At 40.4% G+C, this 17,132-nt stretch overlaps 2 protein-coding genes across 2 annotated transcripts in view; one reads left to right on the top strand and one right to left on the bottom strand.

Moving 5' to 3' along the window:
* Nucleotides 1–1,169: 1,169 nt before the first annotated feature.
* Nucleotides 1,170–15,573, bottom strand: LOC134441348 (ribonuclease T2-like). The gene is made up of 10 exons (XM_063191619.1): nucleotides 15,497–15,573; nucleotides 14,656–14,737; nucleotides 13,123–13,177; nucleotides 10,967–11,019; nucleotides 10,270–10,327; nucleotides 9,417–9,484; nucleotides 8,317–8,430; nucleotides 7,032–7,077; nucleotides 4,836–4,916; nucleotides 1,170–1,652 (listed from the first exon to the last, which is right to left on the bottom strand). Exons 2-10 carry the CDS (start codon nucleotides 14,727–14,729, stop codon nucleotides 1,443–1,445), a joined length of 759 nt encoding a protein of 252 aa, XP_063047689.1. The 5' UTR covers nucleotides 14,730–14,737; nucleotides 15,497–15,573; the 3' UTR covers nucleotides 1,170–1,442.
* An 857-nt stretch (nucleotides 15,574–16,430) lies between these two features.
* myom2b (myomesin 2b) overlaps nucleotides 16,431–17,132 on the top strand; it is a 79,473-nt gene continuing 78,771 nt past the window's right edge. The window contains exon 1 of the mRNA XM_063191378.1: nucleotides 16,431–16,523. The gene's annotated coding sequence lies outside the window, so the exon portion shown is untranslated. The remainder of the gene's footprint in view (nucleotides 16,524–17,132) is intronic.

The raw sequence follows: 17,132 nt of genomic DNA, 5'->3' as shown, positions 1-17,132 counted from the left end.
TAGACTTCTGTTGTTTAATTTCGGCTTCAATACACTTTTTCACACAAGCCTTGTGTGCGCCTCCTTTTTTCCATTATCTTGAGTAATTTAGTTTTCCATAAATCTTTTGAGCATGAGTATTGTTACCATGAGGGATAAAGTGCATCATGCCAAGGTGCAAATCGTGCCGAGGTGCAAATCATAAGGACCTTTTCCATTGCTCTTCAGAAACAAAAATAAAATAAAATAATGTGACACCAAATGATCAAGGTCCTTCTCTTGCAATAGCTTGCAAGTTGCAACCATATAATAAAATGAACCAAAAATATGAAGTCTATATCAGAGGGCTCTATCTTCAGAGAGTTAAAAAAACAAAAACAAAAACAAAAAACTGAAAAAACTCTGCCACAAATCTGATCTAACCAGCTCAGACTCAGCTGGTCGGGGAGGGGATTACTCAAGACAGGTGCTAAAGCCAGAGACACTGAAGTCAGATAAAAGGGAGAAAAAAGGACAACGTTTCTACTTTCTTCTTGCCATTGGCAGCTCTACTTCACACCATTAAAAATATATGAGAAAAGGAACAGCAATAGTCTTGTTTGAAATAAATCATTCAGCCAAGTCACTTCAATTTAATTTCAATTCATTATTTTATTTCAATGTATTATTTAAGTCAACATAGCCATTCTAATACAATCAAATAAAGGAATTAAAGTGTCTCCAGCATCGGAATCGTTTCCATCACCTGGCAGCAACATTTATAACCATATAGCAGCAATTCAAAAGAGTTTTATCGCACATTTGTTTGACTTCCTGCTCATTTATTCAGAGCAAACATGAGCCTCTTGACACAGAGAGGTGAAATGCATTGTTCCCTCTGAGCAAAAAGTCGAACAAATGTGCCGTAAACTTATTTCTTTTGAATTACATAACACTCCTGCATTTACCTGCACTTAAAAGCTGTGCATGAATCCTGGAACCTTTGTCAATCACATCAGCATCACTTACATAAACTAGTGCAACACTGATGTACTCTTTGAAACTGACAGACAAATGCTGACATCTGGTGGTCATACAATGTACATGTAGGACAAGGGCAGCATGGAACGCCGGCAAATTACTATAAATAGATTCTTTAAAAATATATGAAATGGAATCAAGGAAGTAAAAAAATTAATAATGAGCATGAACCTCTATTCCAGAGTTAAGCTGCCTATTGCGATTCAATGAGATTCACATACAGAGGGAAAAAAGGCTAAAAAAGGCAGGAAAGAAAATTTGATTGTGATACAGATCACCACATGCCTACGCTAGAAATCAGGCTGGTTTGCTTAGTCTGGCGGACTGTGGGATGCACCAGGGACTTAAATCCTCAGTTCAATGATGAAGAGGATCTTATGTATGACAATTGTCACCACAGCAGCTCATTAGACACAAATTAAACATAGATAAAAAGACATACACTACATGTTGTTGTCCCCCTTGACTTGCGGATATAGGGCTAGGTTGGACGGGTCACAAATAGTGAACCCCTGTGGTCTGTAGAACTTGAATGGGAGCATCACGTTCACCTCGTTCCAGAGGTCCTCCATGGACATCTCACAGTTGATTGGCTTGAACTCCTTGGTCATGCAGATCTGTATCTGGACCAGCTTCTGGTGCACTTCATTACCCTGCAGGGAGGGAGGGAGAGAGGGATGAAGAGAGAGAGAGAGAGAGAGAGAGAGAGAGAGAGAGAGAGAGAGAGAGAGAGAGAGAGAGAGAGAGAGAGAGAGAGAGGAGAAGAGAGAGAGAGAGAGAGAGAGAGAGAGAGAGAGAGAGAGAGAGAGAGAGAGAGATAGAGACAGAGACAGAGAGACAGAGACAGAGAGACAGAGAGATGGATGAAGAGAGAGAGGGAGGGAGAGAGGGATGAAGAGAGAGAGGGAGGGAGAGAGAGAGGGAGATGATGTGGGAATGGATAAATCAAAGCAGGCTACACAATTCAAAAATAATATATTTTTTAACATGATAAACTATGGAGATATTTTGTGTATTGTCTACATCTGCTAAGTAGTAAGAGGTGGACAAGTACAAGCTGTGTCGGCATGCAAGATCCCTCCCTTGCAGCCTTAAACTTTAGGGACACTGTGTGAGATTTTTAGTTGTTTATTTCCAGAATTAATGCTGCCCATTCACTAATGTTACCACCACCATCAAATTCTAAGTATTCATTATGACTGGAAAAAGTGCACTTTTCATACATGAAAAGGGGGATCTTCTCCATGGTCCGCCATTTTGAATTTCCAAAAATAGCCATTTTTAGCTGCAAAAATGACTGAACTTGGACCATACTAGAACATATTTGTTCATTACTTAGTAAACGTTCATGTCAAGATCAAATTTGCTAATAGGCAACCCAGTTTCAATGAGCAGCATAGTTGCTGTACCTTTTTTGACCATTTCCTGCACAGTGTCCCTTTAAGATTTGATGACGCCTTTCAGATAAGTAGAACTACCGTAATTCCTCGAATAGTAGCCGGGGTTACTATTAAATGATTATTTTTTTTGACCAGGCTATTAATTGGGGTAGGCTACTATTTGAGGGGGGCTCCTATCTTTTAAATGTTATGTTATTTTTATTTTAACGATTGTCATTTTGTGGGAAAAAAAACTAAGCTCATAATTTTATACCTTACATTTATTAATTTTCATTCATATTTCGAGTCTTGTACGACATGTGAACGTCTATGGGCAGTGGGCACGCAAGATGGGCACGTCTACCATCTGTGATGTACCTCAGGAATTTTAATCGTCATGAGAGTGCCAGCCACGAGATGTAACCTTAAAAAAGAACTAACAGATGCATGCACATCCACGTGCCTGGACCGAGGTGAATAGCGTAATGAAACATAAAAGGACTGAAAAAAAAAACAGTCTTAAACGCTGGCTTGTTCTGTGTAACATCAGCGCAGCGCGACATGAGGGAACTTCATTCACGGCCGTGAAGGCTGCATCTTTGGCGCAAAGCTAGGCCTATTTCAATCCAAGCTGCTAGAGCTTCTGTTCTTTGGACAGGCAAGCCCCATAGTCTCCTGTGATTATTTAATTTCAAATAGATACGCATCTTTTGGGGCTCACGAATGGCAGAGCAGTTTAATGCAACAGCAGTTTGATGCAACTCTGTTTGATGGTGTGCGCAAAAATGGCCATTCTCCTTCACCGGGGCAATGTGGATGCATGTCTCCCACAGCCCGTCAACTTCTAAAGACAATGTCTCGTGATAGTGGGAAATGCAATGTCATCTCATAATCATATCATATGCGATGTAATCTCAAAGCGTGCGTGCGATTTCACCTTGGCCAGTCAGAGATGGCAACAGTTTGCTTTTTAAAACGTCTGCAGCCTGCTGTGCGCCGGGAAGGCTGTTTTTTAAAACTAATAAAGAAACCTGCTTCATCATTGGCGGGTAGGCCTATGCAGTGACTTTACTGTTTGCCCAAGAGCCTCCCGTAAGCACCTGTTCGGCGTGATCTAGCGCAGTTGCAACAGTTGCAACCTCGCGCATGCAACTCCATTAAAACGTGGACTTCGCTCGGTATGAGGTCTATTCTGAGCAATATGAACCAACCGAGTTGGCGTTGCTATTAAGCAAAATAATTCACTTATGTCTACTTTACTAAGATAAGATGTATTTTGTGTAATATTTGGAGACATCACCTTGCCCTTTCTGCAAAGCGCTTTCGGGAAGCACGTCTCTCTCTCTCTCTCTCTCTCTCTCTCTCTCTCTCTCTCATACACACAAGGCAAACTTGCAAGCACCTTAAGTTTCGATTGTGCCGCTTGGAGAGGATGCATTTAAACTACAATTTAGGCTATTAAAGTAGGCATCGCCTAAACACGTTCCGAAATTGTTTAAACTTTAACACGTTGTGCAAAATGCGTCATTTAAAAACGCACCGGTTACTAAACGAGGCCGGCTACTAAACGGGGCCGGTGTCTATTTTTCCGATTTTTCACAACACCCGGTTACAAAACGAGGCCGGCTACTATTAGGAGCCCGGTTACAAATCGAGGAAATACGGTATACAGTCTTCCTGCGCTAGTAGACTGGCTCTTGATGCTATGAAATTACGCTGTTTGGACTATTATTGCTGTATTTGTGTGTGTATGAGTGTGCATATTTGTGTGCACTTTCTCACATGAACCTGGACAATTGAGCTGGTGTGTGAATGTGGGGATGTGCATGTGTGTGTATGCGTATTTTGAAAGTGCTCTGAGTCAACTTCATAGTTGTGATACAGCGCTGTATAAATACATGTTGTATTGTATTGTATTGTATTGTATTGTATTGTATTGTATTGTATTGTATTGTACATGTGGACCATGTTAAAGCAGTGAAGACACATGAAGAGTATGAAGACCATGCAGAGCACTGCTACAGACCTTTGGCCTCAATAGGCTTTTTTTGGGCTAAATCACAGATACGGTCATATAATTACAGACTGCTGGAAATAGCAATTACTATTAGATCAGACTATGCCTGTGTCTGGGCCCCAACTGTCCTGGATCATACATGGCATTTTCTTTTTTCAAATACTTAAAACTGCATGCTATTAGGGAAAAGTGTAAATCAGCAAATGTATGAAATGAAATTAGAAATAAAAGTTTTTAGTGTGTATTAAAATACCCCTAAAACAGACTCACTCTCATACAATAGGACTTTATTGCTAGTTTTCACTTAATTTAATTTTGCATCCTTGAGCAGGACTTGTTGTAAGACAGGACATAGGCCTACACATACAGTAACATCATAAGACTACTGCACATGTGCCTTGCATGTGTTAATAAGAGTTGGGGATACAGTATTGGGGTACCTTGGAGGCCTGGTCATGATCACACTGAAGCCTGGGCTTTACACCGTACGCATCCTTGATGGCACCTTCGATTTTTTTCAGCTGCGGAGAGACATGCAAATGTAATAAATACGACAACATGCTAACACAGCAATTTCACTTCCCACCAAGACTGTCACGTGGCCGCTCAGCTGACTTGACTTAACCCATTGATGCCTAAGGCACCTTCAAAAAAGGTTGCTGAATGCCTGAGATACCACATAACAATATGCACTAAGTTGCATTTAAGACCCTCATATTTCATTAGAATGTGTTCATTCATCTCAAACAAATAGAGATTTTCAATAAATTTGTCTCAAATCTCATGAGCCTGAATGTTGCGTAATGCAGCTCCAGGCACCAGGGCCAATGTTGCGCAACGCAACATCAGGCATCAATGGGTTAATACAAGGAGGAATGCTGCTAGCGTGCCCTTTTAAAAAACCTACATGTTGCAGTTTTCTTTTGTCTCTCAAGATTGCTACAGCTGGATGCTGGAGAGTAATACACACTAGGTTTTCCTGGTTTAATCTAATAGACGCAATTCTTCTTTGTGTTGGAGAACTATTGACAGATAGTAGTTGATTGTATGCCTCCATGACCATGGTGTGAAGTGGAAATGCATCAGTGTAAATGCCTATGCCGCATCATACAGTATGCAAATCCTGAAAAAAGAGCATTTCCTCAACTAAGTCTGGCTCCTATTTCCATAATCCACCACACACAGGCACACGCATAGGCATGTGTTCACAGGCACACGCATGCATGCACACACACACACACACACACACACACACACACACACACACACACACACACACACACACACACACACACACACACACACACACACACACACACACACACACACACACACACACACACACACACACACACACACACACACACATGCACACACAGCTGAATTTTCTCGCTTTATCTAGCAGCTGTATTAGACCACTGGTTTTGCTAAGCAGGATGAAAAGGCAGAATGCCCTCATCAATCCAGTCGGTTCAGGTCATTGATGCCTTCTAAAAGGAAAGCAGAACAGCCACGCAAAGCAAAGCAGAGCAGAGCAGAGCAATGGCTCTGGAACACAGAGATAAGACTGCAGGCTTTTCACTGTATGCTCGTATGCTTTGCAGCAAGTCATGCCCTGTGAAACAACACTGCAGTTCTTGTTTAGTCTTGTTCGCACACACTCATGCCCTCCCTTTCAAGTATACTTCACAGCATAACATATAACAAGAGGGGGTGAGTATGTCTGGGGCAAGAACCACATGTGACCAAGGCTTTCCAAGCAGTATGCTGCCACTAAGCACAGTGGAGTACTGTATACAAAATTAATAATAACAATCTAATTTGGTTTTGACAATGACACTCATTCATCATTGTTCTTTCTGTACCTGAACATTACAAAACAGTTATCAGTGATACTTCTTGCATTGATACCGATTGATGGTAGCAATATACTGGGTGAAAATGGTGGCAAGCTGACTTAAGGTATTCGTTGTAATACAAAGGAGTTGTCAGCATGGTATATAGTGTTCATATCTACGCCCAGAGTCAAGTAGGCCTGCAGAGAGGGGGCCAAATGCAGTATGCATTGCCAATAACTGAATACAAAACCATACCTCACAAAACTGAAAAGCACCACTCAATGTGGGAACAAGTTTGTGTTTTTAGAATAATAGATGAAGAGTTGGATATAATGACACACTACTATTTGCAGTGGCATGTTGACTTTCTAAACATAGACAAGACTCAAATGACTCATAAAACTTCATTTAAACTAGAGATGCACCGGATCCAAGATCCGGTTCCGGATCCGGCAGGATAATAGGGTTTTTCACAGGATCCGGATCCGGTTCCAGGATCCAGGATCCGGTAGCCGAGGCTTTTCAGTCAAAATAGTTTGAGCCAACATGATAAAAAGGGCCCACGTGTGTGAGTAGGCTATGTGTTTCAACTCTGTCATAGGATCCGGTATCCGGTTCCGGATCCGGCAGGATCTTAAGCAGTGGATCCGGTATCCGGCAGGATCCTAAAAATCAGGATCCGGTGCATCTCTAATTTAAACCAATACTTAATGACTGGGATGCCATGATTTACTGTGTATCATGTAATTGTGAAATCTTTATTTATTTATGTAATCATTTGTGTAATAGCATTTTTACCTGATAAGGTTTGTTGGTAGGTACAATGCCAGCATTCTGCAGGGCTCTGAGGGAAATACAATATACAATGAAAAACAAAACAAAACAAATCCAATGGCGCTAGCCATTTTCAATTCATAGTTATTATACACTGATATGTCAGACAAACAGGGTGCGATTTGTCGGAAAAGCAGAGGGGGGATAAGTTTCAGATTTTAAGCAGTATCAATGGAATTACATTAAGCTGTGATGGAAATCATATAGAAAAAGTGACGATATCAAAACCAGAAAACCACTCTACAATTAGTGTAGAGACAAGTGTCATATAGTATCTTGTCTGAAAGGTTAGATTTTCCTCTTTCAATTGATGTGTATGTTCTGAATCAAAATTCGACATTGATGTAATAAAGAAATGGAGGTTCACTTTGACAGGCTTGTGGTGAGGTTGGAGGCATCAAAGGTTTGTTCAAAGGTCGAGATCTACTGCTATCATCCTAATGAATCTACGGTATGATGTTTCAGTCATAATTTAGCAGACACTTTATCCAAAGTGAATTACCGTTATAAACGAGGACAAAATCATCAGTATACAATATGTGCAGCAGTACATATAGGACAGGCAGGGAGAGTACATCATTCATTTTACTTAGTAGTACGCTAGAGTTTGGTGCATATTATCGGGAAACCTCTTGGCGTGTATGTGTGTCTGTGTCTGTGTGTCTGTGTGTTTATTTATGTAGCTACTTGACACCTGAATTTCCCCTTGGGGATCAATAAAGTTTCTCTACTCTACTCTACTCTACTCTATTACATGCAACAGTCACAAAAGATAAAGTTCTGTATTCATTGGGTGAACTTCAACTTACCTAGCCTAGGTTTTACCAGTCCACATTAATTATTTTGTTATTCATTTTTGGTCTTTATTCTCGATGCCCTGGAGCACTTGGGTGGGAGGAGTGAGCTCAGCTCTGGTTTGAAATGAGCTCTGACCAATCGCAGACAGTTGACATTCATGACGTATGTTATTATGCTCCCAAGTGCGTTCGCTTATTGGCAGGTAAAACACTTGCCGTCTGGTAGACAATTTAAAACCCTCCCCAGCGAAGCATAATCAGATCATTCGTAAATTATGGGGTAATTCAAAATGAATGGTCTGGGGAACATTTCTCAAAAGAGAAGTTGTTAGCCTGTTAGCAACTTCGGTAGTTGCCAATGGGAAAATGCATTGAAAACAACAAAGTAGCTAATATGGTAAGCAACTTTGGTTTCAAGAAATGTACCCCTGGCCTGTCAGGCTAGAACTCACCCTCCAATGTCAAACTTTTTGCGGAGCTCCAGAGTTTTGGCGAAGTACTTGTGCGTGGTGTTGAGGGCCGGAAGACTGGCGGCACACGTTCCATATTTAGTCCACTCGTGCCTCCTAATGGAGATTTACAGAGAAATACAGCATTTAATGCAGCACAATCCACAATAAATACAGCATCTACTACAGTACAATCCAAAATAAATATGGCATTTAATACAGTACAATGCACAATGATTTCCTCTCCTACTGTACTCCTCACCAGTAGGGGCAGCATGTAGTAAATGTATGATTTGAGAACATCGGACATCAATTTAAAATCATGTACTTATATAAAACAGTTTGGCAATGATGATACTCTCCATCACTTACTCAGATGCAAACATTTTTTTTAACTGGTAAGATTAATATTTTTTATTATGATTCCATCATATATATGTATAGTATCAATAATAAAATAATATAATAAATAATAATATTACATAATAAAAAAGATGAAAGTATAAAGGGGTCACAAATGGCGCACTTGTGCACTTCAGGCACTACTACTGTATGCTTCAGTGCATAGGGTGCTCAGTGCGGTTTGGTAAATTCAGTGCTGAAAGTGCCCAGATAGTGCCCTGACAATGGTCAAACATGCATACACTAAATGGACACTGCACACACTAAACGGCTGCCATATTGTTAACGTAATGGTCAACAATCTTGTTTGGTCACCAATCTCTTATATCTGTAAGTAATGTTGCTGGGACACCAACCTTCTCATGTCAAGCCAAATATTGTTGGCGAGATAGTTGCCATTTGGAATGACGAAATGCAATTACAAGCACGAGAAGCGCTGAAATGTAAACAGTAGCCAATCAATATTTTGGCGAGCTAAAGCTATGCTAACCCGTCACTTCCAGTGAGGGCAAAGTGCATAGTGCCCAAACTTTTCCAAGACAATATGCACTAAAGACTTCAGTGCACTGTGTTCACTATATGCACTAACTGTCAGTGCATTGACACAAGTGTGCCATTTGAGACGCAGCATGACTTGTAATTTTCATTGACAATTTAACCCTTTCTGACACTTAAAGTATGTTTGTGGTAATGATACATACCAAATCTGCTCGGAATGAGAGGGACTGAGGAGATTTGGCCAAAATTTCTCCAAATCTGGAACTAAGTCCTGGGGGGAAAAGGCATGGTTCAAATACACAGCTTTACAGTAAGAGAAACACTTAGCAATGAGCCATATTATGAGTCATAAAAGAAGTAGTATAGACATTGTTAATGTAAGAAGTTGTTAAATCATTCATGGAGTTCGGGACCTTATGGTTAGGGGAATGTGGGAACTGTGAGACACCCAGTCACACTTTTGAATGGTCGTGCAACACTCTCTAAATTCCCCCTGAAACAGGAGAAATCCGTATTCACCTCTTAACACTTCCTCCTACAATGATGTAAAAATCGTCATTTTGCATCATTGTAGGAGGAAGTGTAAGAGAGGTGGATTTCTGTTGAGACTACAAGCCTTTTTCCCACTCTTTCAACCCCGCCCATAGGGGGTTGGATCTAATGTGCTAACAGACCTATCACAGATCAGTGTGCCAGTGCTTTTGAAATCACTGGCATTGAGGCTCCAGTAAGTCACTGGCAGAGCTGTCTGGGTGTGGCCAGTGGAACTTGAGCAATTGCAATGCATTGTGGGGATTGTTGTCACAAATCCACAAGCACTGAAAAGTCATTTTCTGCCTTTTCGCGGCCAAGAAGGCACCAAATTAGAAATGTATGCTACTATTCTACTACATATATGACCCACTTTCAATACATATTCATGTCGCCACCGGTGGAATGCCCCTTTAAAATCCTTTGAGTCAGGCCCCGAACCCCACATTCCTCCACCAACTGTAACTACAGTACCACCCTATTATAACTGGTCAGTCGCTTTGGATGAAATGTAATGGAGATTACCTTGATTTCTTTCATGTTGAGAAACCATGAACTATTGCACGATATCACACCGTCTGGCCTGTATATATTCAGCAAGTGAGAAACAAAAACAGGTCAGGTAGAGTGCCACAAACCAAAAATTGTAACAATTAATTTTTACGGTGTGTTTCTTAGTGTTTCATGTCTCATGTAATTACATAGTTTGTTACACGGTTTGTTAATTAATGTGACTTAGAAAATAAAAATAAAACATAACCAAATCATTGTCATTAATGTATACACATACGGACTCATAATAACACTATCCACTTTATAACCCTGCCCATGTCATTGGCCACGTTTACATGAAGATTTTAATTCCGAATTAATAATTCCGAATTAAATACTTCTGTCGAGTTTACATTGAACATTCATTTAATTCCAAATTGTGAAGTGTTTTACATTAGTTTTTTTTTTAAGCAGACTTATATTTGATTCAGAATTGAATTGCGTTCATTCTGAATTAAATGACTCATGTTGTTTGCCGTGCTCTCACATGTAATTCCTGTTATGGAAGTTACAGCTCTTCTTAATGATTTTGCAATGGCAACTGCCCCCTGAATAGTATTAGCACTGTCCTAGTAACTATGGATTTTAAGGTGGATAGAAATATGCAGCTCCTTAGCAAGTGCTCATGTCTATTGTATTGTAACTAGCATATGATCTCTTTTCTACATACCACAGTCCATGTAGAGTCCAGTAGTTGACTTGTTTTAGTTTGCAGTGCTCCATCTATAAAGTTGAGGATTTGCCAAATCATTATGAATAACACAAGACTTAAAATTAATTAAATTACCACGACAGAGAAACAAGACAAGGAGTGAAATGGGTCACGATTTGCTAATAACAGATCAAACAGTGCTGTATTTTGTAACCATAGCAATAAACCACTAGTTCAACCCATTTGATTGCGAGATGAAAGACAAAAGACCAACAAAGGTCGTGGTCTGCAGCACCTGCACTTAACACCCGTGTATTACTTGGTGCGTGCACTCCCAAAAAGTAGTAATCACTCAAGATATTGGAAAAAAGGAGGCGCACACAAGGCTTGTGTGAAAAAGGAGCCTAGAAATCTAGACGCCCCTAGCGACCGCAAATTGAATTTTTGATTTTTGCTGTACGGGTCTGGCTCGCTAGGCTAGTGAAAAAGTGTATAGAAGCTGAAATTAAACAACAGAAGTCTGAGTTTAACTGGAGAAACAGACGTTTCGAAGCTAGTCCAGTATTAGACTACTGGAGACATTGAGAATGGACTAGCTCCAAAACGTCTGTTTCTCCAGTTAATCTCAGACTTTACGTAATTTCGGCTTCAATACACTTTTTCACACCAGCCTTGTGTGCGCCTCCTTTTTCCATTTGATTGCGAGATGAAAGTCATACAGCAATGGTGACCGCCAGGCCGTTCACCGAGATGTGCCAACCAGCAGAGTTCAGCATAAAACATTACTAAACCTCCCTCCCAAAGCCTCATGCAGAATTGGTAGCGATGAGCTATCAGTCTGGATCTTTAGCTCAGCGGTCGGTATCGTGCTGTGCCTCCCCTCCCATGCCAAAACTGGAGCGTTGACTGGTACTGTAGGTGGTCGGTTTTAGCCCCAAGTGAGGATCTAGCACAGGCAGGATCAGCTGAGTTACAGAGGCACTGACTGTGTAGTGTCATCATGGCCAAATCCAACTCTGCCAGACACGCCAGCGTGTAAGGTACAAATATTAAAGGTCCACTGTGCAATATTTTTAGTAGTTAATGTCCAGAATTCATGCTGCCCATTCACAAGTGTTACTTTTTAAACAAACACTTGCCACAACCATCAAATTCTAAGTATATATGAACTTTATTACAGGCTCAGGGCCCAATAGGCAGACACACAACATATACATAGAAATAAAATGTGCAGGGAAAAGAAGAAATAAATAAGAAATGCAAAAACAGCATTGATGCCAAAGTCTATACAAACTATGTCATGACAGTCTTAAAAGGCAGCCATACCAATGTTTCCACATATATGACTGGTATCGGACAGAGCTATATCTAGCACTTGTGAGAGTCATTTATAATGCAGTTTTAAGACTTATCCAAACGGCACATGAATTTAAACATTAGGTTCCTTAAGAGAGCCTGTAAAGTACATAGTCCTGAGTCACAAAATAGTTTACTAGCACTGCAACTCCTGGGCTTTTTCAGCAATGTCCTCAGACAGTCATTATTAAGTATTCATTATGACAGGGAAAATTGCACTTGTCATACATGAAAAGGGGGATCTTCTCCATGGTCCGCCAATTTGAATGTCAAGAAATAACCATTTTTAGCTGTGAAAATTGCTGTACTTGATGGTCATACTAGTAAATGGTAATAATAATAATAATAATAATAATAATAATAATAATAATACTTTCGTTTTATATAGCGCCTTTCAAAACACCCAATGACTTCACAGAGTGTTGTGTTGGAAAGTGTGAGTGTGTGTGCGCGTCAGTGTGTGAGCATGTGTGTTGGTTTATTACTATAATGGTGGTTTATTACTATGAGATCATATTTGGCAATAAGCAGCACAGGTTTAATAAGCAGCATAGTTGCAATACCTATTCTGTCCACATCTTTCACAGTGCACCTTTAAAGTCACGAGACCTACATAATAATTAAAGAATGTGTTTTTCTTATGCAAGATTGAGATCATTTCAGGACAATCTCTGAGCTCCCTTATTGATCCTTTAAATCTCTCCTGAATAGCATAATACCGTTTGGATCCAGAGATTTGCTGACACAGATGCATTCAAGAAACTAAATATCAATAGCGGGACAATTATTACAATGAAGCACGTTGTTCGAATACTTACATCACAGAATGACTGGGGCCAGTGCTGAAGCAGGGTAATTGTGTTCCAACTTTTCCTGTATGAACAAACAAACAAACAAACAAACACAGGAGTACAGTACTATTAGCAGCAACATACCGGTACACATATGTAATAATCATCAACCTGCCTGTGGGATTGATATTGGGCACACTGTTCTAATGTGAGACCCCTATGGCAGTGGTGCTCAAACTGTGGTACGCGTACCACTGGTGGTACTTTAGACATCTCTGGTGGTACTTGGAAGAATTCATTTTGTGTGCATTTATTTAAAGGCTGATCAAGTTGTTGCTGTCGAAAATGTCTCACATTGGTCTGGTTTCACATTTTGTCATATTGAACTGTATGGATCTGAAAACTTAATGCAGAATGATACTAGGCAAGCAAGAAATTGAAAAGCAAACTTGCACTGGATGTGACCGTAGCTGTTGACGCGGTTATGAACCTCTTCTGTATTGACTGGCAAAAGTGATTATGGAAGGCTTTTGCTGCGATATTCTAATGTTGGTTGTCAAGGTGGTACTCGGAGAGCTCAATATTTTGTCGGGTGGTACTTCACAAAAAAAGTTTGAGAATCCCTGCCCTATGGGAAAGCACTGAGTAGAGATGTCCCGATCCAGGTTTTTGCACTTCCGATCCGATACAGATATTTTATTTCACTTCCGATCCGATTCCGATGCCAGCTGATACCAATACCGGCCTATCGGAGTATTTAAGTTGAAAGTTATTTAGCCTACTTACTTTGTTGTCACAGTCATGTTGAAAAGGGTTTTTACTCTTAGTAACAACTAGCCAACTGAATTAGGTGAATTTGAGTAATACACAATGGTTTTTAATGAGAAACTGACCTGTTTTTTTCAGATATTAATAAACACAAAACAGGAAAATGGATCGGAATTCTGGATCGGATTTTTCCGTGCATGCCGATCCGATACCGATCCGCATTTTTTGCCAATATCGGCAGCCGATCCGATCCATCCGATCCGATACGACAACCCTACTGAGGATGGAGCGGGCCAGCGTGGGGGTTCCCTGATGGATTCCGTAGCTCCATAATGCATGTCATTCCACCAGTGGAACGCTGTAATAGTCCTTGACAAATTAACTACCATGCAGTAGTACTACACTAGTATGACATTACACAAGGCGGCACTACAACATGGTCATTGCTGTCTGTTAGAACAGTGTTTCCCAACCTTTTTTGTCCTGTGTACCCCCTAAGCCATTTTGTCATATGATGAGTACCCCCTCGCCCTCACACATGCTCTGTTCCTCTATCCCAATGTGACTACACTCAATATATTTGCTATTATTACATTTTTCCGCGTACCCCCTGAGGTGTGCTCGCGTACCCCTAGTGGTACACGTACCCCTGGTTGGGAAACACTGTCTTAGAGCACATGACACACACATTTTGTCAGTGTATTGTGCAGTGTACAGTAAAAGGGTGTTGAACAACAGCAAGAAGCAAACAATATGGAACAAAGAACTGATTCCATTAAATAATTAACTTACACTTTGGAAAAGGGGGAGGCCGCAAAAACACCACAGGCAAGACCCAGGAGAGTCACAACCTCAAACGCCCTCATCTCCAGCCCTGCAAAATGTAGCTCTGAATGTTTGGTTACACTTAACTTGACACCGGCGTCCTACGTATGACAAAGCAGTGTCATATTGTAGTGTCAAAACAGTGTCATGACACAGTCATACATACAAGTCATAAATATAATGTCAATGCCATAAACGTTTTATGGTCATGAAAAGTTGACATTATTAGGTATGTCTATCATAACCGAATGTGATAAATGATGATAAATAATGATAAAGTCATAAAATGTTTATGACACTGACATAATGTTTATGACACATGCATGTTATGACACTGCTATGACACATTGTTAGGACTGTTATGTCATACCTATGACGCATCACTTAAAGATACCGAATGCATTGATGCATGCACGCATTTTCTGATTTAGGTCTATTATACTCTGCATTGACAGATCTCGCCTGAGGTCAGGCGTTTGCAATTATACACATCAAGGACAGTCATCGTGCTTCCGACACGATAGGCTACAAAATACACAATAACAATAAATCGGTTGTGTTACACAGGCGCAGACCATAACTCGCTGTCAATGATAGCTTGTCCATTTGAATTTCTGATACACGTTTAGGCTATGTTCCACAGTGCAAGGCAAGAAAGTCTCACAAAACAAAGAGCATTTAGTACAACAACCCTCCGGTTACCATACAAGAGACAAACCTAAACAACTGGGTAGTTAGGAGGTAGGCTATAGGAGTTTTTTTCATTCAGGATTAAACTCATAACAATTGTTAGAAAGACTCTGCCTACCTGGTTTTCCAAGCTTTTGCACGCCCCTGACTTTCCTTAAGTTTGTGCCAGCAGCAAAATCTGCTTTTGGCAAATTGTTTTACTCTTTCCATAATTCTGCAAGATTGTTTACACCGCGTGTTCGTGCGGATTACGTCACATGATTTTACAACGTCACGACAATGCGTCGTGCCTTTGCCCAACCCATTTTAATTAAGTTGCGAGAGTAAACATGTTGCAGTCATTGCATTGTTACAGATGATACAATGTTGCGGTGTATCAGCAGTATTCCCTCGCGTCTAAAAGAAAGCAAAGCAAATGGTGCTAGATTGGACAATTCATGCGCAATTACGCAAACGGGCAAACCAGAGGGAAGACCAAACGTCAGTTTGCATGTCATTACTAGAACCAAAGGCATGTCACTGTCAAGTATTGGACTCCCGCCCAGTTTTATACCTCAAGACATCCAGGTCTTGGCGCAATTTAACATGAAAGTAAGCTTTCTTAAACCAAATCTTCATATCTAATATGGGACCCCTGGAAATATATAAGTTACTGCACACACACCCCCCCCCCCACACACACACACACACACACACACACGTTTATAACATCTTTATTGTTTTGCACGCTTCATGCACGCGGGTATACTGGGCAGAACTATTATCTGGCTGGGACTGCTTTCTCTGAAGGCCCAGATCAACGCCTTATGTCTGCACCTTGAAGTGTCAGCTATACCCAAGGCGTGCACATCAGCAGGGTGACTGTGTTTAAAATGAAATATTAATTGCACTTAAAAGCAGAATAGAAAACAAGTCGTTAATCGTTGCCCACTTGGTGGTCACGACTGCCTGCTCCCTCTTCAAGTGACAAAATGAGAGGGAAAGCCGGTGTAAATGCTATATATAGTCTCGCGCCTATCCATAAATGGGATGCGACCGCGAGAGCATTCCCTGTGGGTAATATTTTGTTTTCATCAGCGAGTGAGTGGTTCCCAAGCGGGTTGAGGCTGTGACACCTCTGCTTTGCTCTCCTGTAATCTCCCAGGGTAAGTTAGACTCACCTGTTATTCGGGCTTCATTTTGCTTCTTATTGTAGAGTACCTAATATCTGAATTTTGAAATCATTACTTTTTTTAAAAAAGTAATAATGTTTTGGATTTTTATTATAAATGTGGTTTAGTCTGTGCGCAAGGCCTGCTGGAATGTCATATAACCTATAAGCTAGGCTCAGCCTAAAGTAGATAGTATTTCTTTGTAGTTATTTATAGTATCATCTAAGAAGATGTCATTTTAGAGCAGTCTATTGGGAGAGTAAAATTGAATTACTGGCTATTCATTTTTATGGGTAATAAAGATTGTGAACTAAGTGAAGCTTTTATGTGTTTGAACTTGTGAAGTCATGAATTGTATTTCTGGTGCTTGAATGAATTTCTGAAATGCCCTGAGTTTTCTTGATTGTAAAGAGCATGTCCAATCAGTTGGGTTCTGTTGCATGAGGAATTGATTTTGCCCGCATACATGAAGGGGCAAGAAGCTGATTGTTGTATTGTTAATGAGGACGTTCATGTGAAATGGTAATGAGGAATTGCCTTTTTTCCTCCATATTAAATATTCCTTTTGTATCCCTAGTAGGCTACAATATTGTGTTTGTGACA

Source organism: Engraulis encrasicolus, chromosome 24 (genome assembly GCF_034702125.1).
Source record: "Engraulis encrasicolus isolate BLACKSEA-1 chromosome 24, IST_EnEncr_1.0, whole genome shotgun sequence".
Lineage (NCBI taxonomy): Eukaryota > Metazoa > Chordata > Actinopteri > Clupeiformes > Engraulidae > Engraulis > Engraulis encrasicolus.
Note: the sequence above shows the minus strand (reverse complement) of the source record. Positions and strands in the feature narration are given on the sequence as shown.

Coding starts and splice junctions, on each gene's coding strand:
- LOC134441348 (XM_063191619.1), bottom strand. CDS start 14,729: ATGAGGGCGTTTGAGGTTGTGACTCTCCTGGGTCTTGCCTGTGGTGTT. Junction 10,328..10,966: donor TGGACTCTACATGGACTGTG/GTATGTAGAAAA, acceptor GAATATATACAG/GCCAGACGGTGTGATATCGT. Junction 8,431..9,416: donor TCTCATTCCGAGCAGATTTG/GTATGTATCATT, acceptor AATCTCCATTAG/GAGGCACGAGTGGACTAAAT.